This window comes from Malania oleifera, chromosome 5 (assembly GCF_029873635.1).
Source record: "Malania oleifera isolate guangnan ecotype guangnan chromosome 5, ASM2987363v1, whole genome shotgun sequence".
Lineage (NCBI taxonomy): Eukaryota > Viridiplantae > Streptophyta > Magnoliopsida > Santalales > Ximeniaceae > Malania > Malania oleifera.
Window position 1 is genome coordinate 107,558,319 of NC_080421.1, and position 27,822 is coordinate 107,586,140.

Consider the following 27,822-nt stretch of genomic DNA (forward strand, 5'->3'; position numbering starts at 1 on the left):
GCAATAGCAGACTCTGATATTTTGGATTTCTTATGTAGGTTGAAGGAAAAGCGAAAGAAAATGTAATACATGGAGTTAAAGTGGTAAAATAGAGAAGTTTTTTGGACCTACCCAATTAAAGAAAGTTTTGAACTGCCACAAGACTAGTTCTGTTATCGATCAAAATGTTGCCCAACTCGAATCAATATATCTAAAAAGTAAAACTTGTCAAAACGAGAATGTTAAGGGAGATGAATGATATAAGGTTAAAGATAAACTTAGAAATTAATACAATTCGTCTGGGATGACTGACCAAGGTGGTTAGGCCACCTGAAATGTAGGACAAATAATGCACTTAGTAAGGAGTATCTCGTTAACATTAGTGGCATATATGGAGTTAGAATAGACTTAATATGAAATGAGGTAAAAAAATATTTAAGATCTTTAGTTGTGGAAAATATTTTCCATTTTTAAGTTGTCAAAAAATTATAAAAATTTTAGCCTAGTTTTTAATTTTTCAAAATTCATTTTGAAAAAGTGTAAAATAAAAAGTTTGTTTAAAAAAAAATTTTGTATTTTTATTTCTAGATACAAAATAATCACACACAAAAAAAAAAAAACTTGTTTTTTTTTTCAAAATTTCAAAATTTATATAAGGTAATATTTAGAATCATAGATTTTTGGGTTTGAATTTGGATTTGTATGGATTTAGAAGAATCCATACATAATCCACACTGATTAAAGCATAAGATTTGAATTAAAAGCAAAGAGTTAGAAAACTGAAAAAAAAATAATAATAATAGAAAGATGTTTTTGTTTTTCTATATAAAATTGAAAAACTAAAAAGTAAGGTGACATTTTTGTGATTATTTGAAAATTTTAAAATAAAATATAAAATTATTTCCATAAGTGAATAGTAAGAAAACTATTTATTTTTGTTCATTTAATTCATAAAAAAATTATAAAAACAAAAATTTAATTGCTTTTTTTTTATTATAATTTTTTTCAAAAATATAAGTGTAATGAAATTGTTCTCAATACTAAACGTACCCGTAAGATTTTTCAAACTTATCAAATGGTACCGTCAAAATCGTGTAAATTGGCAAAAACCAATTCAGGTAGTCAAACTAACCCAATAATACTTAAGATTTTAATTGTTACTGATTGTAATAATTTTTCATATCATTAAAAAAAAAAAGCCACATTCAAGTTTTAACATTTGTAAAAAGGCTAGAAAACAAAAATTAAAAAAAAAATTGTTTTCAATCTTTTCTATACAAATGTTCAATAACTTAAAAAAGTTTTAACATTTTTAAAAAACTAAAAACATAAAATTGCCTATTCAATCCTAGAAAATAATTTTAGTTTTGTTTTAAGCTTAATTTTATAATGCTCCTTTTATTTACAAAAATTAGAAAACAATAAAATATTTCAATACAAATTTTGAAAAATTGAAAACAAGGACAAGTTTGTAATTCTAGAAAATTTAGAGAAAAAGTAAATCATTTTCCACAACTGAACATGCCCTAATTACTCCCGAAACAAAGCTTATTTTACACGTAAAACAAGTCATTCAATCATATATTATCGATGCTTCAACAACAATAACAAGAAATCCATAAAATTATGTAAACATAAATAAAAAAATTACCATTTTTATTACTAGGAAAAACAGCAATAGATGCCTTCTAATGGCAATATCAAATTCTTATTCCTGGAGGATTAATAGGAGAATTACCAGAAATTTTTTCTGGCTTATTGCCCCCATCTTACTGTTTGATCTCTGCATAATGTTTTGTAAATATGTATACACAGAATATGAGTTTTGCATATGTAGAAGACAGACATTCGTAACAGGTGGGCAAATTTAGAACTGGCATCAGGTGTGGGAAACATGCTTGCTGCTATTTACACTAGAAGACTCTGAATGGTTTATCAATGGGACTGGTGCTTCTTTGGTCGACCTTGGGAGAGAGATGAATCATCTCTCTTTGAAGTCTCAGGTTTACGAGCCCATGCAGGAGCTTGATCTGGTCCATATCGATAATCGTAGAAGAGCTCCTCGCTGGCTTCAATATGCTCCTTGGCAAAAATGCCTACCCTATGATCTCCAGCAACCAGCATAACCTGGAAAAGCCTTCATTTTAGATTTAGCTCAAACAAGATCTAATTCAAAATGGCAGCAAATGGAACTTCTCTACCTTTGCATAGCAGTTTGGATTCGACGAGTGGTTAGCAAATTTCAGCTTGTCTCCTTTGCGGTAAGCATCGAGGACATACTGCAAAGGGAGCTACTTTTAGATCCCAGCCATTATATTGTCGAACTTTGATAGTGAAAAGGCATGTTATTCCACTATGCAAAGGAAGCGCAACTAATAAATGATTATTGAGGAATAGAGAAAAGACATGATTTAGAGCACTGCCATAAACTAAAGGTAAAGGGATTAAAAGAAAGAACTAAAATCGTGTTTGTTTGCAGAGTAGAACAGCTATTGTGTAGAAATATAGTAATTTACAAAACTAAGTCTGCTATTTTAGGGCAAATGACCATGATAAAGTTGATGTTATTCCAACCAAAGCAGAATACACTAGGAATAATTATTCCCAAATCTCACCGTGGGAATACCTATTCCTTTTTTTTTTTTTTCTTTTTTTTCTTTTTTTTGTAAAAGAGGGCGGCACCTCCTAAACTCTATTAGAAAACCCCTCACTTATGGCGGAGGAAAACCATGGTTACAATTTTGAGACTTTGGGACAACAAAAGCAAATTCCAAGACCCTAAAACTAACTTAACCAACATAAACCAAACCAAACCAAAAAACCAAACACCAGCAACCAAAAAAACTAAGAAACTAAACCATTAAAAGTGTAATAACACAAAACATCATGAGCGCAAAGAAGGAAAACCCAACAAGTCCAATCGAATCATTCCCCTAACTTGCTGAGGAAGATCATCTTGACAACTATATGATCAAGAAATACCAGATTTACCCTGTTTGGCAAAGAAATCTGCACTTTTATTCGCCTCTTTGTAAACATGTTCCACTTTGAACTATATGTCTATTAATGCTAGCATAAGTTCTTCCCACAAATCCCATAAGTTCCAAACCGAGCACTTCCCAGATTTCTTTGCCAAACAGGAGAATACCTATTCCTTAACAACAACTACTCTATGTTGGTTGGAATAGCACAAACTTTGTCATGTTCATTTGCATTTTTTTATTGTAAACTATATTATAACTATTCCATCCCTCCCCTTTCTCAGGGGCAACCAAACATTACTAAAAGTCAAAAAGCAGATTTAATAGGTCGCCAAGCAGTAGTAATTTTTAAGGACTTTCTGCCTAAGTTTTCTGAAATTATTGCATTGCATTGATCGGTTGTGCAGGCAGCAACTAGATATATGCCACCAAAAAATTCTTGATCATGCAGAGGGAATATCAGTATTTTCCTCTTGCTATGCCAGGAGCAATATCATTCAAAAGGCTGCAAATAGAATGGATTTGAGTTGTAAACTGACAATTTTAAGCATCCAATATTAATTTAAAATACAAGGATTTAAGCATGTCAGTATGGCAATTTAACATTATCCTAGGGCCTGCTTTTAGACCAAGTTACAGTCATGGAGGCTACAATGGTCGCTCTTATGGAATAATTCGCTCTCCTCTATAGTAATAAGAATGGGCACCTAAACATATCAGAATTGCAGTATTTACAAACTACCATAACAAATGATAATATAATGCTTTTCTTGGCTAGGTGTGATGGCTGTTACTCATAACACAACTTGAAATTTAGGCAATAATAATCTGAAATTACAATGCAAAATATATTATACAAATACAAGTATACAAAGCGTATTCTCACTCTTTAGTCTTTAGAGAAAAAACTAGGGAGGGAGGAGAACAGGAAACCCTAGCCTCCTCCTATTACGCACGATTCACCAGAGAGCTGCTCGCCGCCCACCGCCTGTTGCAGCCATAGCCGGTTGCCCATCCCAAAAGATCCCACGCATCCCAACCCTCTTTCCCGCTCACATCCCACATCCCCAGCCTCCTCCTGCTGTGCGCGATTCGCCAAAGAGTTGTGTCACTGGCCGCAACCAAAGCCGGTCGCCCATCTCGCCGCCTACAGGATCTCCAGGACATTGAATTCGGCAAGCCATTTTGTTAGATTTCCACCTCGCCGCCTCTACCGGTACCCAAAACATCCTCAATTAGGTATGTCTCTCTTCAACTACTTCGCAATAGGGGCTCTGGGTTAAAGCATTTGGGCAGAAGAGGAATTCTGTGTTTGTTGCTACTTTCCTAGGTTGGCCATGGCAGCGACCGTTCCACCGGTGACTCCCTCACTGGTGGGGACTTTTGAACCTGGATATACCAACAAAAATACGTATTCTCATATGGTAACAAACACGGTGGTGCCTACCTTCAAAATGCCAATGCGTTATCCTGTGGATATCAATGGAGAGAAGGGCTTCATTTTTATAGAGATGGAGATGACAAAGGCAGCTGAAGAATTTCGGTTTGCTTTGATCCTGAAATTTACACACTCTAGGCCCTCAATAGATGTTATCAAAATTATAGTGATTAAAACCTGGGGGTTATTGGAAATTCCAACGGTTAGTTTCATGGACAGTCACCATGTTTTTGTACAGTTGAGATATGAGAGGGACTTTGTGCATGCATGTAGGGGTGAGCATAATTCAGGGAAACCCGAATTAACCGATTTAATCGACAGAAATTGGTCGGTTCAGTTCGGGCAAAAAAACCGGGTCGGTCGGTTCGGTTGGGCTTCACCAAAATTCGGTGAATCGGATTTTGGTTCGGTTAATAGGAAATATAAATTCGGTTAACCGATTAACCGATTTAATAATTAATTAAATTGGGTAATGGCAGGTGTAGAATTGGTGCGGAAATGGTTGCCTTCAGGTTTCACCAGTACCAGGTGGTGGGGCGAGCGCTCTCTTCTGAAGCACATGAGCATCCGAAGATCTACCAAATGAAACTCTAGGCTACCAATGAAGTTCACGCCAGATCCAAGTTCTGGTATTTTTTGAGGAAGCTGAAGAAAGTTAAGAAGAGCAATGGACAAATTCTTGCCATTAATGAGATTTTTGAGAAGAATCCCACCAAGATCAAGAACTATGGGATATGGCTGCGGTATCAGAGCAGAATTGGTTCTCACAACATGTACAAGGAATACAGAGACACAACTCTTAACGGAGTTGTTGAACAAATGTACACTGAAATGGCATCACGCCACAGGGTGAGGTTTCCATGCATCCAAATTATCAAGACAGCCACCATTCCTGCAAAGCTTTGCAAGAGGAAGAGCACCAACCAGTTTCACAACTCAAAAATCAAATTCCCCTTGATTTCTAAGGTGTTTAGGCCTCCAACCAAAAAGCTCAAGACAACATACAAGACATCAAGGCCCAACTTATTTATGTAACTCTCGTCATTGCGTGCTACTGACATCATCTAAATGCCTTTCAAGTTGATTAGTTTGTTAAACTAGTGAGGACTACAAATGGGAATTGTTTTTCTATGGATTTGTTTTTTAAAAATTTTGTGCTAGAATGATCAATCTATGCCCCTGAGTTGCTACTGCGTTCATACTCCTAAAAAAAAAAATTGTAAGTATATTCTATTTTTAATAATTAATTTTAAATAATTTCGGTTAAATTCAGTTAACCGAATTACCCGAACAAGTAATTCGGTCGGGCAAGGTTCGGTTAATAGCCCTTATTCGGTCGGTTCAGTTAACGGAAATGGTTAACCGAGATTTTTGGTTAATTCGATTAATTAACCGAATTTCACCGAACCGACCGTTTGCTCACCCCTACATGCATGGCCCCGTGAAGGAAGAGTAATAGATGGGTGTTCGTTTCAGTTGTTTCACTGGATGAAAGACTTTGATCTAGAAAAGGAGTCTCCTTTGGCTCCCCAATGGATATTCCTACCTGGCTTACCGATCCATACGTATCGCCCGGATTGTCTTCAAATCCTAGCATCCAAATTTGGTCAATTTTTAGAAGTTGATAATGCGACATTGAATAGGACTAGAACGTATGGTGCAAGGATATGTGTAGAGATTGACCTTCAAGAAGAACCGATACAGGGATTCCCCATTGTTGTTTCAAATAATAAAGTGATTTGATAGGAGGTACGGTATGAGAAGCATGGTTTCTATTGTTCCAAATGCTGTTGTCAAGGACATACAGAGGTAGTTTGCAAAGCTAGAGAAAATAAGGGCAGGAGGGATAAAGAAATTACACGTGTGCCAAAGAAGATGTGGAGAGAAAAGGAGAAACAGGAAGCAGGACACACAGGCCTCCAGACACCCATTAATGAAGAGCCGAAGGCTATGGAGTCTCATGTGAAGGAACTAGAACAGTCAGGAGGTGTGGAAAAGTTGCCAGTGATATTTGAAGTGCAGGAGGAAGGTGAAGTGCAGAAGGACAGTACCGTTAACGTAAAGAATGTTATACAACAGGAGGATGGCAATACTGAGGAAGAGGGATCAAGGCACGAGAATTTTGTTCCTGATGCTCAAAATAAAAGGACTAATGAGACACAGGTGGAGGAAGCTACTTTGGAGAATTAGGAGAATTACGTGGATTTTGAGGAGGACCAAGCCTTGATTTGTGCACGTGTGGAGGAGAAGATAATGGGAGTGGATGAGAACCTAGTGGGGTAAGGTGGTGCAGGGGGGGAACGTGGAGGTAGTATTAGAGTGTGTTCAACTCCCAAAATTAGATGGGACATCTTCGCCTACTTATGCATCAAACCAAGACATTGATAGTCCTCTACGTCCGTTGAGTAAGAACAAACTTTACGACTCTGATTCGAATTTACAAGTTTCTTTGGCAACATTGAAGGACCACCTAGGACAAGGTGTGCGTCATTCTCAGCGGGTGATTACCCGCCCCTCAAAATTGAATCTATGATTGACACAATGCTAGTGTGGAATGTAAGACGTTTGGGAAGATCAAGGAGGAGGTTGAAAATTTTAGTTAGACATCACCGAGTTGCTATTTGAGGCTTGATACGTCTTGACAAAATTGGTCTTCCTATTATTAAGAGTCTAATGTGTTGTTTTGTTTTCGTTTCGTTCTTGTTTCGTTTCGTGTTTACCTATTCGTAGTTTCCTTTGCTAGAACCTTGGTTTTCCTCCGCCATAAGTGAGGGGTTTTCTAATAAAGATAGGAGGTGCCGCCCTTTTTTTAAAAAAAAATAAAAATAAAAAAATACAAGTATACAATCACATCATCTTCAAATGTTAACTTTTAAATGTAGCTCAAGTTTCACTGATCATAAAATAATAGTAGTAATGACAAACAAGACTTTGGAATTTGTACTAAGATATACTTGCATAGCAGAAATGATGACAAAAATATTATATGCATGAAATGAAAACATTTTTGGTGCTTTATAGTCAGTGAAATTACATTGCTTTAATCAAATTAAAACATCAAAATGGAATCACTTCCAAAACCAAAGTGCTTTTGACATACTATGGGCATTTGGGGGAGAAAACTTTAAAATTACACAACACAGTTGTAATTCGAGCAATTTCAATAGAATTCTAAATTTCATAATAAGTTACAATGCTCCTTAAAATACACATTAGTCTAGAAATGTGTTCTAATAATTTTTTCCCACTGTAGCAGTTTCCGATTTGGTCCAATGTTTAGAGCTAATCTATGCCTAATCATGAAAAAAAAGAAAACAGTTTATCAAAATTGATGCTCAAATTGAAGTCATCGTAAAGCAACATGGGAAAACTATTGAGAAGAAAAATGTGGACCTTTGCAACCGTTGAATAATTGGGTAAAATGGAAGACCTGAACTCAATGATAGGTCTCTCCCTCTATTTATAATATATGTCAAGTGCAATCGGACTGACCATAATACTCTTACTTACACTTATTACAAACCAAAATTTTACAATTAATAATAATGCTAAATGATTAAATAACCATTAACACGCCCCCTCAAGTTAGAGCATATGTATCATATGCTCCTAGCTTGTTACATATGAATTTCACACGAGCACCTCCCAACGCTTTAGCGAACAAATCAACAAGCTAAAACTCGAATTTCACTTGAGTGGTTGTAATGAGCTTCTATGCAAGTTTCCCTCAAATAAAATGGCAATCAATCATACATCAACTCGATAGGCAGAGAGTGTAGAAAATCTATTTCTTTTAATATGTTCTTCAGTCAAACAAGTTCACATGTAGTGTGCGCCATAGCCCTGTATTATGACTCAGCACTTGACCTAGCCACCATAGTTTGTTTCTTACTTTTCCAAGACACCAAATTACACCAACAAAGATACAATACCCAATTGTGGATCTTCGGTTGAAACGTGACCCAATCCAATCTGCATCTGTATATCTCTGAATATGAGTGTGACCCCAATCCTGATATAAGAGACCTCTCCCTGGTGCACCTTTGAGATATCACAAAATACAAATTATGCATCCTAGTGACTTGTTCTCAGGGAATCGAGAAACTGACTCATTACACTTGTTGCGAAGGATATATATGGTCAAATGACTATGAGATAATTCAACTTTCCAACAAGTCTTCTATACCAACCTAGGTTAGGCAATAAATCACCCATATCTAACACTAACTTACTATTGGGATCCATGGTTGTATCAATAGGTTTGGATCCCAACAGCCCCGTCTCATCTAAAAGATCAAGAACATACTTTCTCTGTGACAATACAGTTCCTGTACAAGATCTCGATACTTCTATACTCAAGAAGTACTTCAATGGTCCTAAACCTTGGTTTGAAACTTATTCAGTAGGAAAAGCTTCAAGTCTTGGATGCCTCAATCATCATCGCCAGTGATAACAATGTCATTCATACACATAATAAGCAAAATCTTGCCAGATGGAGTATAATGATTAAAAACAAAGTGATCTACTACACACCAATGAAGGCCAAACTCAAGTCCTACAACACCAAAATGGCCAAACCATGCCCTTGGAGATTGTTTTAATCCAAAAAATGATTTCTTAAGTTGACATAATAAGCATGACTCCCCCTAAGCAACAAACCCAGGTGGTTACCTCCTCATCAAGATCACCACATAGGAAAGCATTCTTCACATCTAACTAATGTAGAGGCCAATGACAAGTGGTGACTAAAGACATGAACAAACGTACTAAGGCAAGTTTATCGACCGGAGAGAATGTGTTTCAGTAATCCAAACTATACACCTGGGTGTACCCCTTAGCAACAAAGCGGGCCTTCAAATGAGCCACAGAACCATCATGATTGACTTTCACAGTGTACACCTAGCGACAACCAACCACAAACTTATCAGGAGGAAGAGGTACCAAATCCCAAGTATCATTATCATATAGTGCACGCATCTCTTCAACCATTGCTATCCTCCACCTAGAATGGAATAGGGCTTCAGAAATAGATTTTGGATAAGCAACGAAAGATAAGAGTACTAACAAAACAGTAATAAGAGTGTGACAAGAAATAATAACAAACAAAATTAGAGATTGGATGTTGGGTACAAGTGCGTTTACCTTTCGAACAACTATAGGAGGATCAACATCATGGGAAATAAAATCATCCAATGAGGGAACTTGAGGCACAGTAGTAGAAGATGGAGGAGACACTTCCCCCTTAAGTCACCATGTGTATACTTGTAAATTGGGATGATCCAAGCGATGAGAATGACTCAAACTGGATGAAGATGTAGGAGGATTGGGCATAGATACTAGGTTTGAATCCGGAAGGCAAGGCAGAGGAAGAGACTCATTAAAGTCAACATAACTCAAGGAATCGGAGTAGTATGGTGTAGACTCAAAGAAGGTGACATCAGCAGAGACAAAAAATTGATGTAAAGTAGGACTATAACATTGATATCCTTTTTGAGTATAGGAATAGCCCAAAAAGATACATTTTATAGCATAAGGATCTAACTTATCCATTCCTGGAGTTAACTAATGGACAAAGGACACATAACCGAATATAAAAGGAGGAAGGGGAAGGAAGAACAAAGGAGCCTTAGAGAAGATAATTGAATATGGGATTTTACCACCAAGGACAGAGGGTGGCATTTTATTGATGAGGGAGCAAGTCGTGAGCACAGCAGCCCTCCAAAAAACTTTGGGGACATTGATTTGTTACAATAGGGTACGAGTGACTTCAAGAATATATATGTTTTTCCACTCTACAACCCCATTTTATTATGGAGTGTAGGCACAAGAGGACTGAGAGGATCATACTAGAGCTAGTCATATAAGTATTGAATTGGGTATTGAAGTACTCCTTAGCATTATCACTATGAAGTATCCTGACTGGCATATCAAATTGAGTCCTTATTTGGGAACAGAAGGCACAAAAGGTATTAAACAACTTGGAACGATCTTTCATTAAGTATAACCAAGTCATCCTAGAGTAGTCATCAACAAATGTAACAAAGTACTGTAATCTCAACTTTGATGTGACATGACTAAGACCCCAAATATCAAAATGGATTAGCATGAAAGGACTCACCATTCATTTGTCAACCCGGGAAGCAAAGGGAACACAATGGTGCTTGCCTAATTGACAAGACTCATACTCAAGATTAGACACAAAACTCAATGTAGGAACTAGCTGTTTCAAATTGTCCAAGGATGAATGACCAAGGCGACAATGGATTTGAAGTGGTGTAGCTGTGACTGTGTAGGCAATGCGTGGAGAAGGTGACTCAAAGTAGTAAGGTCCACAAGCCTCATGTCCTATGCCAATTGTCTTTCTCGTCTTCAGGTCCTGAATAACCACAAAATCAAGAAAGAATGTGATAGAACAATTTAGTGACTTTGTAAGCTTACTAAATGACATAAGATTGAAAGGAAATTTAGGAATGTATAAAGCAGAAGAACGAGAGATGGAAGGAATAGGATTTACTGTTCCTATCCCCTTAACAACAATAGTGGACCCATCAGCAAGAGTAACTTGAGGTATATTTTTGGGAAACCAGATGACATACAAACTGTAGGATTACCTTTTTGGGCAAAATATGCAATGTGAGAAGATGCTTGTTGAGACGACTGATACTGTAGAAACCTTGAATACTCCTCTGATATGGTCACAATATGTGGTTCACTCAAACAAGTGATTAACGAAGGAACCATACTTTTGGGATTTGCAAACTCCATCCCAACATTCACAAACTCAGACCAATGACTATAAGATTAATTGTTGGAACAATCAGAACAACCACAAACAAGGTGACCAACCATGAAAAAGTCCCAAATAAATCAGTACCAGACTGCCACAGCACCAAGAAACTCAGACACAGCCCTAAGAAAGCCACTCACAGCACTGAAACAATTGGAGAAGTGAACCACTGAAACTACCATGGAGAAATCATCAAACTTATGTAACACTTCCATAGCCTCACAAAAAACAGCTTATGAGCACTGTCACTGCTCCAAGAAAGTCACCAATGACTTTTACTAACACTGAACAACTGACAAATTACCACGAGTGCATGGTTAAACAAAGATTGGATCTTTGAGAAAAACACATGTCCAACAGCTTGATATTTTGATATATGGAAATAATTAGATCATTGAATCAAAAAACACAGAAAATCCCACTGTTCCAGACCCATAAACTCAAAAACCATTCAAAAACTGCTTCATGAAGCATCAAACAACCATTCCTTGGGTGCTGCACTTGAGTAATTAAAAAAAGGTGAGATCTTTGGGCAAAAAACATCACGAAAAACTCCAAAAACATGTTAATAAAGAGACTGAATCACCACTGGATCATTTCAGGTCAAAACCATGCCTGTAAGTTCACGTGTTGGCGTGTGGGGTTGACCCTGGCAGCCTTCATCTAGCGCATGAGGGTGTGTGAGACACTGCCTGGAGGTGGGATTTCAGTGGGGGTCAGATTGGCAGTGTCTGAGGGTGACTATGGTGTTGGTTTTGACAAATCTACAGTGGATTTTATGTTTTCGAACTGGCAGTGTCGCCCAGAAAATTCCAGCGACTGGTCAGACTTTCTGCTGCTGCTGGCTGTTTTCTAGGGTTATAGTATAGCTGAAAAATCTGCGAAGTTTGCTGGATGCTTTTATGTGCATGGTAGCCCCATGGTAGCCCCATGCCAAGTCAGTTGGATGCTTTTATATGCGTGGTAGCCCCATGCGAAGTCGGTTGGATGCTTTTATGTGCATGGAAACCCCATGCCAAATAGGTGGGATGCTTTTATGAGTGGTAACCCGATGCAAGGCCAACTTGGATGCATGCTTCTTGATATGTCCGTTTCCACATTCACAAAGAAAAACCAGTGTTCTTGTTTCTTTTGTTAGCTCCACTACACCCATTGGCTGCATGTTTATGTAATTATGCTATTATATCAGGCTTACGATGGCCATCGATGCCTATATCTTATCACTTGGTGTTGATTTGACATGCTGTGGATTTTGGGTTTTAGGCTTTGGTTTGATGGTGGTGATAGCACTTAGGGTTTAGGTTTCAAAATCATGCTCTGATACCATGTTGAATAATTGGGTAAAATGGAAGACCTAAACTCAATGATAGGTCTCTCCCTCTATTTATAATATATGTCAAGCACAATTGGAATGACCATAATACCCTAACTTACATTTATTACAAACCAAACTCTAACAATTAATAATAAAGCTACATGACTAAATAACCATTAACAGCAACAATATGTTCACTTGCCTGATCATTCAAGTCGAAAAGGAACGATGAATTTGCACGATCATAAATTTTCCCACGTTTATCTGCTTCTCTGTGAGATATCAATTCACCAGTATATTCTCCAAGATAATCATTTTTGTTTACTGGTTTCTGAAATCACATTGTACAATGAACTGAGTCCTCTCCCACCCCAAAAGGACAATTCAATAAGGAGTAGCAAGCAAAACAAAAAACAATTCTGTCTACCAACCTTTATAAAGGCTCCCCATCCAGCAACATCAGACTTTGCCAGGAGGATCTGAAGAAATAAGGAAATAAAACGAATGAGTTTTTTTGTCAGTAAACTGCTTCCAAACTAACAATTGAAACTTAAAAGCTTCCATAATTAGTCACATTCTGTTGTTGCCTTAGAAGAAGCCTCATGTTTCCACACTGACCATCTCCTCGTCTTGGGGGCTCGCCCAATGAGCCATCCCCACAGCTGCACAGAAAGCAAGAAATTGTTTAGAGAACTTGGATAGATAAAGAGAAATCCATGCACTGAGATGGAAAATAATCAGCAGCACTTTCCTGGATGTGCCAACATTGTCTTTAAGCACAACGACATGAAAAAGCTTGAATTGGAAGAACTGCTGGTTCATGGGTCAAGTGACGTGTCAGCTTGACTCAGTCAGCTTATTCCTTACAAAATAAATGAACATTCTTTTTTCATCAATCTAAACAACCCCTTTGCATGTAGTCACAAAAATCATGCTCCATATATTCAGACCCAGTCCAGTTAGCTAAAGAGATTTTGATAATTCTTAGTATTCAAACTTATAGAGTAAAAACGATATAATATATCTCAACAAACCTGTGTATATGTTTGATAATTTCACCATCATTAATGTTGAAATATCAGGGCTCAATGTCAACCCAATGCCAGTCTATGAAACAGGAAATTCACAACTAATGTGCAATTCAAACATATTTAGTAGCTCGCTAAGTTCACAGCCCCATTCGGAACGTCTTAAAAGATAAGTACTTATTATGAAAAGTACTTGAATTAAGTACTTGCGCCAATAAATTGTGTTTGGTTTACATTTAAATAAGTACTTATTTCACTTTTCCAAATTACATTTTTTAAGGAAAATATTATTTTTTTAAAAATATTTTCCTGAAAAAAATACTATATGAAAAGGTACTTATAATAAGTAATATCAAACTACTTTTATAAAAAGTTCCAAACGATCCTGCTAATTTTGCAGTTTTCATGACATTTTTTTTCGCTAGGCATTACAGTTTCCATGATCAGTATGAAGCAAAATGTTTCCCCAAGGTTAGAATATCCATTTTCCAAGGAAAGCACTCTTTTGAGCAGCATTATCATGGACAATTTAAAATCACTCTGGTTATTAAAACAAGGCAAGTTATGTGAACACGCAAAATAAGAAACACACAAACAAATACGATCTAAGCATTCAGAAGCTCCGTGGGGATGTATCCTGTGATACTCAAAAGGGGCAATGAACTTGGAATGGTTATGAGAAACTTAGGACCTGTAGTTGTGGAAAACACTTTTTAATTTCCATTTTTAATTTTTCAAATAATTATAAAAATGTAAAATGGAAAGTAAAACTTCCCCCATTTTTCAAATAATTATAAAAATGTGGAAATGGAAAGTAAAACTTCCGCAAGTGAAGAGCAGGAAAACTTTTTATTTTTTCCAATTTATTTTTTACATATGTCACAAAACTGAAAAATAAGTTGAATTTCCTTGTAATCCTTTAGAAAACTAAAAATGGAAAATAAAAACAATTTTCCACAACTAAACAGGCCCTTAATGAAATAAATTTACAAAGATAAGGGTAGTGCCCTTCAAACAAGACCGCCAACTCAAAGCAGTTTATTCTGCTCTATACTTGGATGCTATTAAGGTATGAAAGTGGATACCTAACCCAACAATTCCGGCAAACATCTGGATCACATTCGCGTCCAGCAGCAAAGCATGGGCATTGTCGGCTTCGGCACTGACTTTTTGCACAGTGGCATCCCCTAAAGCGATTTTTGCAGCTCTTTGAACACCTGAAGATGTAATAGCTACTTTGATGAATCACAATTCTTATATTTTCAGATTCATGTAGATGCATTTTAGTTGCAATAAAAGAACACAGAGCAAAAATAAAAAAATTTCAGTTTCTTTTTGAGGCTTTACTACAATTTATGAGTAAGTTCATGAGTGTGCACTGATCAGGGAAAATGGTCATTTGATCAAAAATGGCACGAACATTCTAAAAATTGCTCCACCCATTTAATTTACTTTGGCATCAACCATTTAAAAGCAAATCTAACATACCCGCAATATTTTTCACAGCAAGTTCCATTGTGTAGACAAGGGCATTGCTTTCCACACATAAACTGACATCCACAAGGTGTATATTGCTTACAGGACAGGTTCTTCCCACCTGCAATCCTTTTCCAGATAGATGGATGGCCAGCAGACTTCCATGAATATTTAAGCTTCCTTGTTCTGCCCCTTTTTCGTAATAATCGTGATCTTGTTGGCACCTCTTGCTCCTAACACAATTCAGCAGAAAAATGAGTACTGAAAAATTGATAGCTTCTATGTACCAGAACCCACAACTAGATTGGACAAATTTTATATTTAAATTGCAGCAATCAAGTTAGCTAGGCTTTTTTTTTTTTTTTTTTTTTTTTAACTTATTGTGTTGGAGGCAAGACATTGTTTTCATGATATTCAATTATGGTGTATAGGCTTGTTTTCAAAGCATAATCACCAACCAAGCTTAATCAAGCGTATAAAATGAATTTTAATTGATTCGAGAACATCAGGCTCCATTTGGGTATTTGTAAAAACATAGTCCATTCTTTCTATGAAGGATGACCATCGTATTTGACATTAAAAAATTTGGCAAGACTGCCAAGTAATTCAACCTTGATGGAAATGGACTTTGAGCATATGCTCAATACTTCTGCCTTTAAATTATCACTTTACATAATTTATTCATGCTTCAGCATACTATGAACTTCAATCATTAGTAAAGTCCCTTGTCTCTGCCAACAAGAGATGGGCAGCATAAAACAAAAATGATAGGAAAAGAAAATGCCTGCTAGCTTGGTTGGTAAAGTTCTTCAGAGATTGTACCACAGACATTGTCTTGTGTCTCTCTTAGATCTAAAACAACCTTGCCTTAAAAATGAAAAGATTAAAATGAATTAAAAGAATGTGGAGCTGACCATATAATCTGTTTCAGCTTTCCCATTGTCTTCCAAAAGTGAACTTGGTACAACAACAGATCTGTGAGTTATTGCAGCTCGATCATCATACATATAACTAAATACCTCTATGCAAGTCTTCAGGCCAGAAAGCAAATTCCTGGCTATAAGGCAACTGCAAATCATCACTGTATATTAAGCACAAACATAAAAGGCAAATATGAAACAGTTCATTTACAGACAGAGATATCTATCGACTGCAAACTGAATCTATTACATTCTTTTGGGCCCAATATTTGCTCAAAATAAAAGCATCTGTATGCATTACAGAGCACGTTCATTGATATTTACCAATAATATACCAAAGTATTGGTTAAATTGGTAATCTTCCTAAACAATTTTTCCAGAGCAGTTGATTACCATTGCGGGATTTTGCAAATTATATCCAACTTAATATTTTCATATAATGTGCATAAATTAGAGATTGAATTAAAGAATCATGAATCCTTGCTCCAGTTAAATTATACTAAAAGAATCTCATCCTCGCTCACTTGATTGCTTCAGCTTTCACATTTTCTATTCAACTTTTGCATGCTTCCTTTCTTACATACTGTTCTTTGTAGAATACTTCCTTCAATAACCAAGTAACAGACTGTAATTTCTTTGCATGCCCCAAAAGCATTTAATCTCTTCAAATAAATGTGAAATTGTATCCCCACAAATCAGAAATCATTGTCTTAGTAAAGTCACAGCTTGCATTGTTTTCTTTCCTCAGGTAAGATGTTCTATTAGAGTGCTGTAGGCAGGACTGCAAGACAAAAGATACTTCAAACAGTGAACAAAGAAAGGGTTTTTTTTGGTGGGGTGGGGTGGGGTGGGGTGGGGTGGGGGGGGGGGGAGGGGGTGCGTGTGATAAAAAATAAAAATCAAAACCAACCCGCACCCCATACACCCAAATCTTCAGGGGTTAGTAATAGCCTCATAAAGGAAGTAACATAGATGTTCCTCTTTCGGTCATGAAGTCAATTTGGTTAGTAATTTAGTATCCCAAGGACCAGCTATAATCCTACATGGTATGCATCATTCAGTGACCATGATATTATGATATTGTGCATTAGAAGTTTTATGGAAAATAATAGGCAACCACCTAAAATAACACCACAATTACCCTTCATTCTATGCTAAAGTTTATAGGATGGCCATTTCTAGTATGTGATAACTTGAAGACGAGAATAAATTTACAAAGAAATGAATGAACTATTCAAAACAATCTAAACAAAATGGGATAACAATGGATCATCGACTATTGGACCATCATATTCAAACAAACAAGAAACAAGATTGGAATAAAAATAATAATAATAAACAAAAAAACCAACAACAAAACCAAGCCTTAAGTCCCACTAGGTGGGGTCGACTATATGACTCTTTTTCTGCCAATTTATATGATCATGGATCATTTATTTTTTGACAAATTAAGGGCTATTAAATCCTTACTATCTCATTCCAAGTTATTTTACGTCTACCCCTACCACTTCTACTGCCTCTCAAAATAACTAAGTCACTCTTCTTCATTGGTGTACTATGGGGTCTATGTTATAAGTGTCTAAACCATCTGAGTCGTCCTTCCCTTATCTTATTTTCTATAGAAGTTACACCTAACTTACTACTAATATGTTGATTTCTTAATTTATTTTTTAGTGTTATACCACTCATCCATCGCATTCTCAACCCGACCACTTTTACTTTTTAGATATCTATTTCATTGTCGCCCAACATTCTGATCCATATAGCATAACTGGTCTTATAGCCGTCCTACAAAACTTCTGTTTTAATTTTAAGGGAATTTTACCATCACAAAGCACACTTGAAGCACTTCTCCATTTTACCCAACCTGCTTTAACTCTATGCATTACATCATCATCAATTTCTCCTTTAGCTTGCATAATAGATCCAAGGTATCGAAATTTACAAGTGCTATTTATTTCTTTATCATCAAGTTTAACTTTGTCTCCAATATTTCTCCTACTATTACTGAAATTGCATTTCATATATTCTGTCTTATTTCTATTATCCTAAAGCCTCTAGATTCCAAAGCTTCTCTCCATAACTAACTTAGTCTCTATTCCTCCCCTAATTTCATTAATCAATACAATATCATCTCTAAACAACATACACCATGAAACCTCATTTTGGATACTCTTAGTTAGTTGATCCATCACTATCGCAAAAAGATAAGGACTCAAAGCAGATCCTTGATGTACACCTATGGTGATTGGAAATTCTCTAATCTCTCCATCTATAGTCCTCACACTAGTAATTACTCCATCATACATATCCTTAATGACATCAATATACCTACTACATACACCTTTTTTTTTCCTAAAACCCACCATAGAACTTCCCTAGGTACCCTATTATATGCTTTCTCTAAGTTAATAAATACCATATGCAAGTCCCTCTTCTTTTCCATAAATTTTTCCATTAATCTTCTTAAAAGATATATAGCTTCTGTAGTAGATCTCCCAGGCATAAAACCAAATTGATTTTCTGAGACCTTCAATTCTACCCTTAAGCTTTGTTCAACTACCCTTTCCCATAGTTTCATAGTATGAGTCATAAGCTTAATTCCATGATAGTTATTACAATTTTGAATATCTCCTTTATTTTTATATATAGGTATTAAAGTGCTTTTCCTCCATTCATCTTATTTTTATTAGTTTTTTTAATTGTGTCAAATAAATTAGTCAACCATATAAATATAAAAAAATAATAATAATAATAATAAAAAAGAATTGATGAGTACAGTAGTGAATAATTATAGTGCAGGATGAAACCTGCAAATTGAATGCCAATTGTAATTCCTCTCCATGAAAGCACACTTTTCCTCCAGCTCAGATTAAAAATGGCTCATTGAGAACAAAAATAAACTTGAAGTCCTCACTTGCATAACTAAATAAATAAAAAAATTGAAGATTTTCTTCTATTTCATGTGAGCAACATAATAAATTGTGAGATGGAAGAAATAATGTGAAACTAAGATTCCCTTACCTGTTCCTCCCAAACATCTCTATTCCCTTCAAGTATAATTCCTTCTCAATAGGTTTCCACTCAGAGTTACTTTCAGCTTGTCCTACAATGGAATCAAGTATCTGCTTTGTTTGAGACACTTCTGCAGCATCTTTTGCTTCATATCCGGCACATGTAACACTACCAGAACAAATAATTTTACTTTCAGTGACTTCTTTTAAAGCACTGTTGGCAGTCATTTGAAATTCCTGGCTTTCAGGCACCCCAGAATCCAAAACCATTATACTTTCATTAGCCACAGGATCTTCTTTTAAAGCTAATGACTTCTTCTGCTTTTTATGAGAAGCTTCCTGGGAACCATCCGAGTCAACTTTTGAGTGCTTTAGAATTTTATTTATCTCTAAGGCCTTCCGCTTTCCCATACCTTCATTTAGGGATAATTCCATGACAGATTTATCAGCATTTAGAGCTCCAGCAACATCATCTGAATTGCAAGAAACTTCTGAAGTAACAAGCACAGTTTTATCAGCATTGCATGTTTCATCAGGTATGGTTTCTGAACCATCACTGCTATTTGGCTCTTCAGGGTTACAGGAAACAGGAATACCATTTTTCTCTTCTAAACTTGTACTCTCGACCATCCTATTCAAGGCACTAATACGTGAACTTTCTGGCAAATCTTTGACGGATCTTAACTGCAAGAAAATTGAAATGGACGTCAAGCCTTCAAAATTTCCCTCGCTGAAATGGCAGCAACCTAACATAGCCAGATGAATATAGAAGATACATGATGACTATAGTAATAAAGATGATCATAATTTGAATTATTTAAAGAATCAATAGATGCAACACAGAAATAGGCAATGCCATGTGTTTAGGTACATATTTATCCCAATTAAAAGGAAAATATAGAACTCCCTGACTATTTCAATTTTATGCAAAAAAAAAAAAGCAATAACTCGTTTTGTGCCTATCTATATAATAGAGTATCATTTACAAAGACAGTTCTATGGATGGATATGCTAGGCAAACAGCGAGCATTAAACAGTTAAACAAGCTTCTATGAAAAAGACACTTTTCACTTTTGGTCCTATGATGCTAAAGGCATTTAGAAAAAGACAAAAACCCTTGTGCAACAATGAGAGAAAATGATTGATGCAGCCAGGCCCAATCAATTTGGACAATGGCCATGTCAGCTTGAGTTGAGAAGAGGTAGTTACAGGCTATAGTCTGATTGTAAACAGGCCAAACAGCTACTAGATATGATTTAAGGAATAAATTGAGCTTTTCTACAATAACTAGTAGTTGAAGCCAACATATTGTTTAATTGTTTCAACATACCATTTATCAACTCGGTTTTTTGAGAGTAACAACTCAGCTAAAAGCTAATAGAGAACAATTCTGGATAGATTTTAAATAAGGCTACTGATTTACAGACTCAGTTGACAGAGTACTACTCAAGAAAAAGGGAATGGAGTATAAATTAGTAATTTTACTCGAAGTAAGCAATTTAAAGATGGCTTGAGCAAACTTCCTTTGGAATTCTGAAAACAAGAGGACAACAGAAGAACAAGGTTACACCATGATTGCCAGTAGAACAGATAAACTAACTAAACCAGAAGGCAGCCTGTTTAAACCCTTCCAAAGATGGGCAATCCTGGCATAAATTTCAGGAAAATATTTTAAATACAAACAAAAGTTTGCAATGTCAAAACTTATTCCAGCTTCAGCCACTAATAGTATAAAAATATTAAATATTCATAATTAGTCATCTTTTGGAACCTTGGTACCAGGCAAGGTCTTAAATTTCACTTTTGACCAAAATTTCGAAGCTTCAAAAGTGCAGAAATTTCAATGGAAAGTTCGATATTGATTTTGATTTTAAAAAAAATGGAAATTAGTAAAATTGCATGACATTGTTTTATGAAGCTTTAGAAACTAATAAAGAGACATAATAATACATTATTTTAGAACTAAAATATAATAAACAAAATACATCAAGGATGATAATGCTGTGTATAAGGTGCAGCAACTATAACATAATAATCATAGTAAACATATTCAATTAACCCAAATGAAAATCATAAATCAGCTAAAAATTTAGTACAAAAATACGCATAGTTCTAGAAATAAATGGTCAAATAAAATGTTATAGCTAATATCTAAGTTTGATTTTTTGTATAATTTCAAAAGTTTAAAAGCTATAATTCATATCCTTCTCGTAATAATCATTAGTTTCGCTACATATAAAAAGATAAAGAAAGGGAGAAATTTAAATTTGGGTTTTGGATCATAAATTTGAATTTCAATATTAAAATTTCAACAAATTTTGTTGAAATTTCTAGATTTCTATAAAGTTTGAATGACTTGTGAATATTTTGATGGAAATTTTGTAAAAACAAAAAATTGACTGCCATTTTGATATTGAGGGTAGCAAAAAGCAGAAATTTCAATGCAGAAATTTACGACCATGACACCAGGTTCCTATAAAACGTCAACAAATGCACAAACTTATGCACACACACACACACAAAAAATACTATTGAAAGTTAATTTTTTAAGATAGAAAAAGAAATATATAAAGGAAGAAGAACTTATCATATTTATATTTCTTTTTAGAAATGTTTAGACGTACTTTTTAAAAAATTAATTGCCTACGTATTATTCATACCTATTGAAGATAACTTTGGAATTTTTGGTCTTACTTTCAAACACTATTCATACTTTTATATATCAAGGAAGAAGAAATAATTTATATATATACATACACACTCTTTTCTTCCTTAAGCTAAAAAGTTCTTCTTCCTTGATATATAAAAGTATGAATAGTGTTTGAAAGTGAGACCAAAAATTCCGAAGTTAATTTCTATAGTGTGTATATATATATAAGGTCCATTTCACTGCATTAAGGGAATTTTTCCAAATTAAAAAAATTTTGTAATTTTCAGTCATCCTGGAATTTTATTTGCTTAAATTTATAACGAAGTTGCATAAAATCACACTTCAGTCATTTAAAAGAACACAAGAGTAAGAACACTGAGGATTGAATGAACTCAACACTAGATCAAATATGTACACAGGCAGACGTACGGGTTTTTGACATTTCATGTATATCTGAGAGAGAGAGAGAGAGAGAGAGAGAGGATTAGAGGAAAAATGTGGGAGAGTAATCTTCTTTTTTTCTCTGTTTTTTTTTTCTCCTTTTTAATTTTTATTTTTGGAAAAGGGGGGATTTGGGGACAGTTGGAAAGGAAAGCACAAAAAAGAAATGTGAGGACAATGTTCAAGTCCATATAGGAACTTGAACCTAAGTCTATGATGTTACCACCAACAACCTCGTATTTTTCTATTCGAGTTCAGGGCTCACTTATATTTTCCCAATAAAGCAGACTTGTTAAACTGGATTGCACAGTTATTCTATACTTGAGGTAGATCCATGAAAAATGCAGAAAGAAGTACATGGTAAAAGAATTGGAACAGCTCACAAAATATGTGTGTGTGTGTGTGTGTGAGAGAGAGAGAATTGTATTAAAAGAGAGAAGAATGTACATCAAAATTTGTGTTTATTGACATATCAAGATTTAAAAGGAAAATCATACACGAAGGTAACACTGATCACTACAAGGTTTCCCATTCTCTTCAAGTTCAGCCCAATAAGACTGCTTTTCACTCTGCCAGACAAAACACCTTATTAGATGGACAGAAGAATAAAACATCAGATTGAAGTGAAATGAAAGAACACGGCACTGCATATTACAGGATTGATAAGAGTTTGGGAACAACCATGCAGACGGCAATCAAACACCTGTTTAATAGATGCAACAAAACAAGCACGAATACTGTCACAGGAATAGAACAAAGTTATCATAATAAAAAATGACGTAAACTAGCAGAGTCAGGAATCAACTACCAAGCAACGACGGCAGAAAAGATTATCAAAAGAATCTAAAGCAGAACTAAGGCTCTTTTCCAGAAATGCATTCTTTTCAGATGCAAGTTCTCCAGAAGCATTTAGAATTTGGTCCTGTTTCTCCTGAAGTTTGTCTTTGAGTATACTGTACCGCTCCTACAAACATGAAAAATGCATACATCAATCAACAATAAAATAGGAACAAGATAAAATAAAATGTAAAAAGAAGTTATAAAATGCAATGATGATGTTGCAGAAAGAAAAAATAAGGATACAGACATCTACTGAATCATAATATATCAGATTCCAAAGCTAATTTTGGTTACCTGGATTTCTGAAGTGGTTCCCCCAATACACTGACTCACAATGTTCACGACTCCCTCATTTGAACCATGCTCATGAAATGCCATCCTACAATATTCAAAAGGGTAAAATGTATAACTGCGTAAGGTTTAAATCTGAAAACAAGCAAAAGTAGAACAAATAACTCCTGCCTCCAAAGAGAACATGTATTGGTAAATTTAATGCATGATTTGCCAAGTGACAAACTTATATAATCATGATTGTACTGTACTTTTTCTGTTATGGTCCATATAACCAGTTCAAGAATGAAGATGAAGTACAGATTAGAAGTCTGGAAAAAGAGAACCATGAAAGCATGGTATCAGGTCATTAGCCCCACAAAGAGAAAATTAGTACAACAATGGAATCTGGAGAAGCAAGATAGATCAAAAAAGAGGCAACAGGCTAGCATCGTTATTTTTCTCTGTTTAATATCATTTCTTCTCTAAATTAGAAGATTTTCATTTCTAAACAATTTTCACTTCAGTGCTTTTCTTGCTGGGGTAAAGATGAAACTAAAACAAAACAGGAACCTCTCTTGTATACTTTCGAGTAAATTCTTCTATCATCAAAAATTTCAAGTAAATTCAGTCCCCGTAACCATTCTGTCACAGTTACATCTGTTCTCAAGTCTATGGAGCAGACTAGGCGCCATCTTAGTACAATCTACAATGGCAGTCTCCCAGCATGGAATGATGGAAGGTTCATAAGCTGTGACAGTATATCATATTACAAAAGAATAACTATCTTGAAGAGTTAAAATAATGCAGAAGCTAAGAACAAAACTAAATTTCAACTTGAACATGTAACATACAAACATTGCAACAACATATATTTTTCTACAACAAATGGATCACTAAAAATTAGGATAATGTTTCCAACCAGTCTGAGGCAACACTCAAAGAAGTCAGGTTATTTCTCATCTGCATAAGTTAACCTTTTCAAGTATAATGCGTAATTTACACTTACCATATGATACGATCTTCACCTTCCGAAAATTCATGCTTCTCTTCCTCTGCTTCTGTAATTTCTTCCTCACTGTCACTACAGACCAGTGCCTCACTGCCATACTGATCATAGTAAATGCGTCTCCTACCAACTACTGACTGATCTTCAGCCATTCTCTGATTTCTGTGCTGTGTAAGGCACATTTGAGAAAACAAGAGCAAGGATAAAATCTTCATCCCAAAAAATAAAAAAGGAAGACAAATTCCAACATTAGAATTCATATATAATATTCCTTAAAAGAAAAAAATTACATTTTAAAGGACGAACATCACACTATCACACTGCCAAAGTAAACAATTAGTAATATAGCAAAAGAATAGAGTAATATACCTGAGTAGGAGATGTAGAAAGGACAAAGGACTGTTCCTACACATGGAGAACTATTCAACAAACTTAAGTGCTAACAGATTCTAGTTACACCCTATTAGAAATCAATTTTTCAGTTGAAATATTTAATTGTACAATAATTAGGAAAAGAAAAATGGCAGGGTATTCATCCATTTGAACTCATATATACTATAATATTCTTAAAATATGCCAATAGAGCCTTCATAATTGGCCCTGAGATATTAGTTATCTTATTTCATCTTATTCAATGGGGATGCATAATGCATCAGAAGATGGTATCAGGAACAAATTGCCATTCAAAACACATGTACACACATCATTTGAAATTTAAAAATCACTTAGTTCATTTTTGTCCGCAAATTTTTTTAGAATTTTCTCTCATAAGGGAATAAAAGGCCTTCCAACCATACAACATGTCAGCGTACACTTTAGAGAAAATACGAGTATAAAGGAGTTTAAAACTGTCATACCTGTCCAAAAAAATCCAGGTAGTATAAGGTGGTATCTTCTCAACATATGGAAGCTTTGTAATTGCAGAGGATACAACATCTTGACCACTAACATAATCTTTATCCCCATATCCCTGAGAAAATCCACTAAACATACAGAGAGGCTTCTCAATTCTTAAAGAGAGCATTTTGCCTAGTCCATTATGCTCCGTAAACAGAACCTCCTTTCTTAATGTCCCTGATACAAGCTGAGAGAGATGCTGTTCTAGTATCTTCCCATTCTTTTCAAGCTTTGCCTGTGCAAGAGATGATCTGCATTAATTACTGCTTGCATATAACAATGTACAAGGTGTCAAGGCTTGAGGAAAAAAAATGCTTCTTCTGTTTCTGTATCGTAGGATATATTTTACTTCAAAAGATATTGCAGCAACATCAAAATCAAGGCCTTTCAGTGTAGAATGCTAGAACAAGAACTACCCAGCTTAAAAACTGTTTGTTGAATTTATATTACCTTTTTCTCCGTCAGATCAATAAAAATATATATATATTATGTGAACAGCAGATACAGAAATAAAAAAGTAATCTATGGTTTCAAAATGGATCCATTTTCCCCCTTTATTTGTCTTTTTAACCATCAAAAAAACATTAGGGCATACTTTTCAAACAAATAATAGGCAGTTTTTAGTTGAGTGGAGCTGTGGCTGTGGGAATTAGAACTAAAATTAATTGTACAATTTTAAGCCTATCATTTGGTAGCTTTACAGTGACGGATGATGGATCTGAAATTAACTTCGAGTTCTGCTGGCCTGAAATCTAGAAAATTAAATTACAAAGACAGACTTTTGTGTTCAATGTATGACGCTGACTGTATTCTTATTATCTAGCAATGTCGTTTGGTTGGGCTCATAAAACTCTTGTTAATAAGCTATTTTTAAAACTCAAATACAGGTGTGATGGTTTCACATAGAACTTAGTGTAGACATCAATTTATGTCACTAAAATGCAAAGACAAACCTTTCCAAATGCATTGTACCAATAAAGACAATTGTGCAATGAAAACACAAACACACAATAGAGAAGGTAGTATTGATCCTCATTTTTCAGCAAGCCAAAAGGCTCCTACGCATAAAGGCTAAGGAACCCAAATAACCAGCAACAGACTTACTTTAATTGAAATAACTCTGTCATCTTGAATCTGCTTTTTCAGCTCATATATCTTATATGTTAGGTCCCCCCAAGCATCTGATGGATGTTCTCCCTGTGATTTCTGTTAAAATATAAGAGGAATCATCATTGAATACAACACCGAGGGATCGTTTGGTAAAAAATTATGAAAATGAAAACTAGAAAAGAAAAGTTAAGATCAGAGCTAAGAAACTAAAAACTGAAGATGGACAATTTGTTTTGTTATATCCCAAAATTGAAGCAAATTAAAAACTTGATAGAAGGCACGCTTATTTTTTGACTTTTTGACCTTGCTTCAAATAACAATGAATAATCATATCATCCTTAAATATTTAAAAAAATTTCATCTTCAAGTAATACACAATTTATTGATACAAATGTTAGTATATCAAACATTAGAAATAAATTTAAAGTTCAGATCAATTTTAAAATGTGATTAAAATAACGAATAATGCAAAAGAATCCTATCATATAAAAAGGAATTATTTTAAAATTACTTTAATTAATAATTATACTTTTAATTTCACTCACTGGTACTCAAGCACAATCCTATAGTATATGAAGGCTGAAATGGTGAAAAAGAAACCCGGGGGGGGGGGGGGGGGTGTTTTTTCAAATTTTCAGGGGGGGGGGTGTTTTTTCAAATTTTCAGAAATTTTAAGGATTTTAATTTACTTTTTTTCAATTAAAATTATGTTCCCAATGATTTAATCCACAAAAATGAATTACGGATATCAAATAAATGCTGCAAAAACAACAAATAAAAACCAAAAAATCTAGTTTTCAGCCGTTTGTTGCAACAACTGCAAACAAAACCAAAGATAGGAACAAAAACTATCAACATAGACCAATGCATTGTTAAATCACAATCGTCACCACTTGTTTCTTCACTATAATGCGATCATAACAAAAACTAATAACAGAAAACAAAAATAATACCAAACAGTTCCCATGTTCACTGCAATTTTGAAAAAAAAATAAAAATAAAACTACCATTTGAAAACGCAAAGATGCACATATCTCAAAACCATCGGGAGAATTAGAGAAAAATATGTCTTTTTAATCACAAATAATACATAACCAAACAACATAATAACTCTTGTCCTAATGCTCCGTTCAGTCGCTGATAAACGACGAGAAAGGAAGATGAAATTCGATAACTCATGTTTTACTCCGCTTTAAATTAAAGAAACGCAAAAAATAAACTCAAACTAATCAGTCCAGCTAAGTGCGTATTTTGTTTTTTCCTTCTGCACAATTCTAATAAACTACAACTCACGAATTTCAAGTCCTCGATAGCAAGTCGATGATCATATCCAGCTAACTCAAGAGTAAAAAGACTATTACCATCAAATTGTGATATAATACCAAATCTGATGAAAATAATCGATGATTGAAAAATCAAAATCGATTAAATTGCAGAATCAGCCGTAGGTCTCGCAGATTACAAATTCAACAAGAGTCTTATCGAATTAGAAATCACAAAATCTCCAGAGAGAGAGAGAGAGGGAGAGGGACAAACTTTGAGCTTAGATGCAGAGTCTGTTGATTTAGACACCATAGCTGCTCTACTTAGCTCAGAGGATCGATCTCCAGGGAAAAAGGAAGAAAGGAGAATGGTATACGCGTACACGGACGGACGTTAACGTGGCC

At 35.0% G+C, this 27,822-nt stretch overlaps 1 protein-coding gene and 1 pseudogene across 7 annotated transcripts; one reads left to right on the forward strand and one right to left on the reverse strand.

Moving 5' to 3' along the window:
- Positions 1 to 1,618: 1,618 nt before the first annotated feature.
- LOC131156775 (histone-lysine N-methyltransferase EZA1) lies at positions 1,619 to 27,822 on the reverse strand. Of its 7 annotated transcripts, XM_058110716.1 has the most exons (18): positions 27,692 to 27,811; positions 26,150 to 26,251; positions 25,006 to 25,280; positions 24,149 to 24,310; positions 23,164 to 23,248; positions 22,838 to 22,993; positions 22,685 to 22,732; positions 22,527 to 22,598; positions 19,535 to 19,622; positions 18,949 to 19,429; positions 15,919 to 16,072; positions 15,017 to 15,237; positions 14,614 to 14,745; positions 13,075 to 13,162; positions 12,932 to 12,979; positions 12,703 to 12,831; positions 2,181 to 2,258; positions 1,619 to 2,106 (listed from the first exon to the last, which is right to left on the reverse strand). In XM_058110716.1, the coding sequence occupies exons 1-18, from the start codon at positions 27,728 to 27,730 to the stop codon at positions 1,915 to 1,917; spliced, it is 2,550 nt and encodes an 849-aa protein (XP_057966699.1). In that variant the 5' UTR covers positions 27,731 to 27,811; the 3' UTR covers positions 1,619 to 1,914. The 7 variants fall into 7 exon arrangements, with proteins under 7 accessions (XP_057966699.1, XP_057966697.1, XP_057966698.1 ...); XM_058110714.1 differs by having other exon boundaries at positions 18,949 to 19,622; positions 27,692 to 27,822; XM_058110715.1 differs by having other exon boundaries at positions 18,949 to 19,622; positions 27,517 to 27,787.
- LOC131156776 (large ribosomal subunit protein eL20-like) lies at positions 4,897 to 5,498 on the forward strand (annotated as a pseudogene).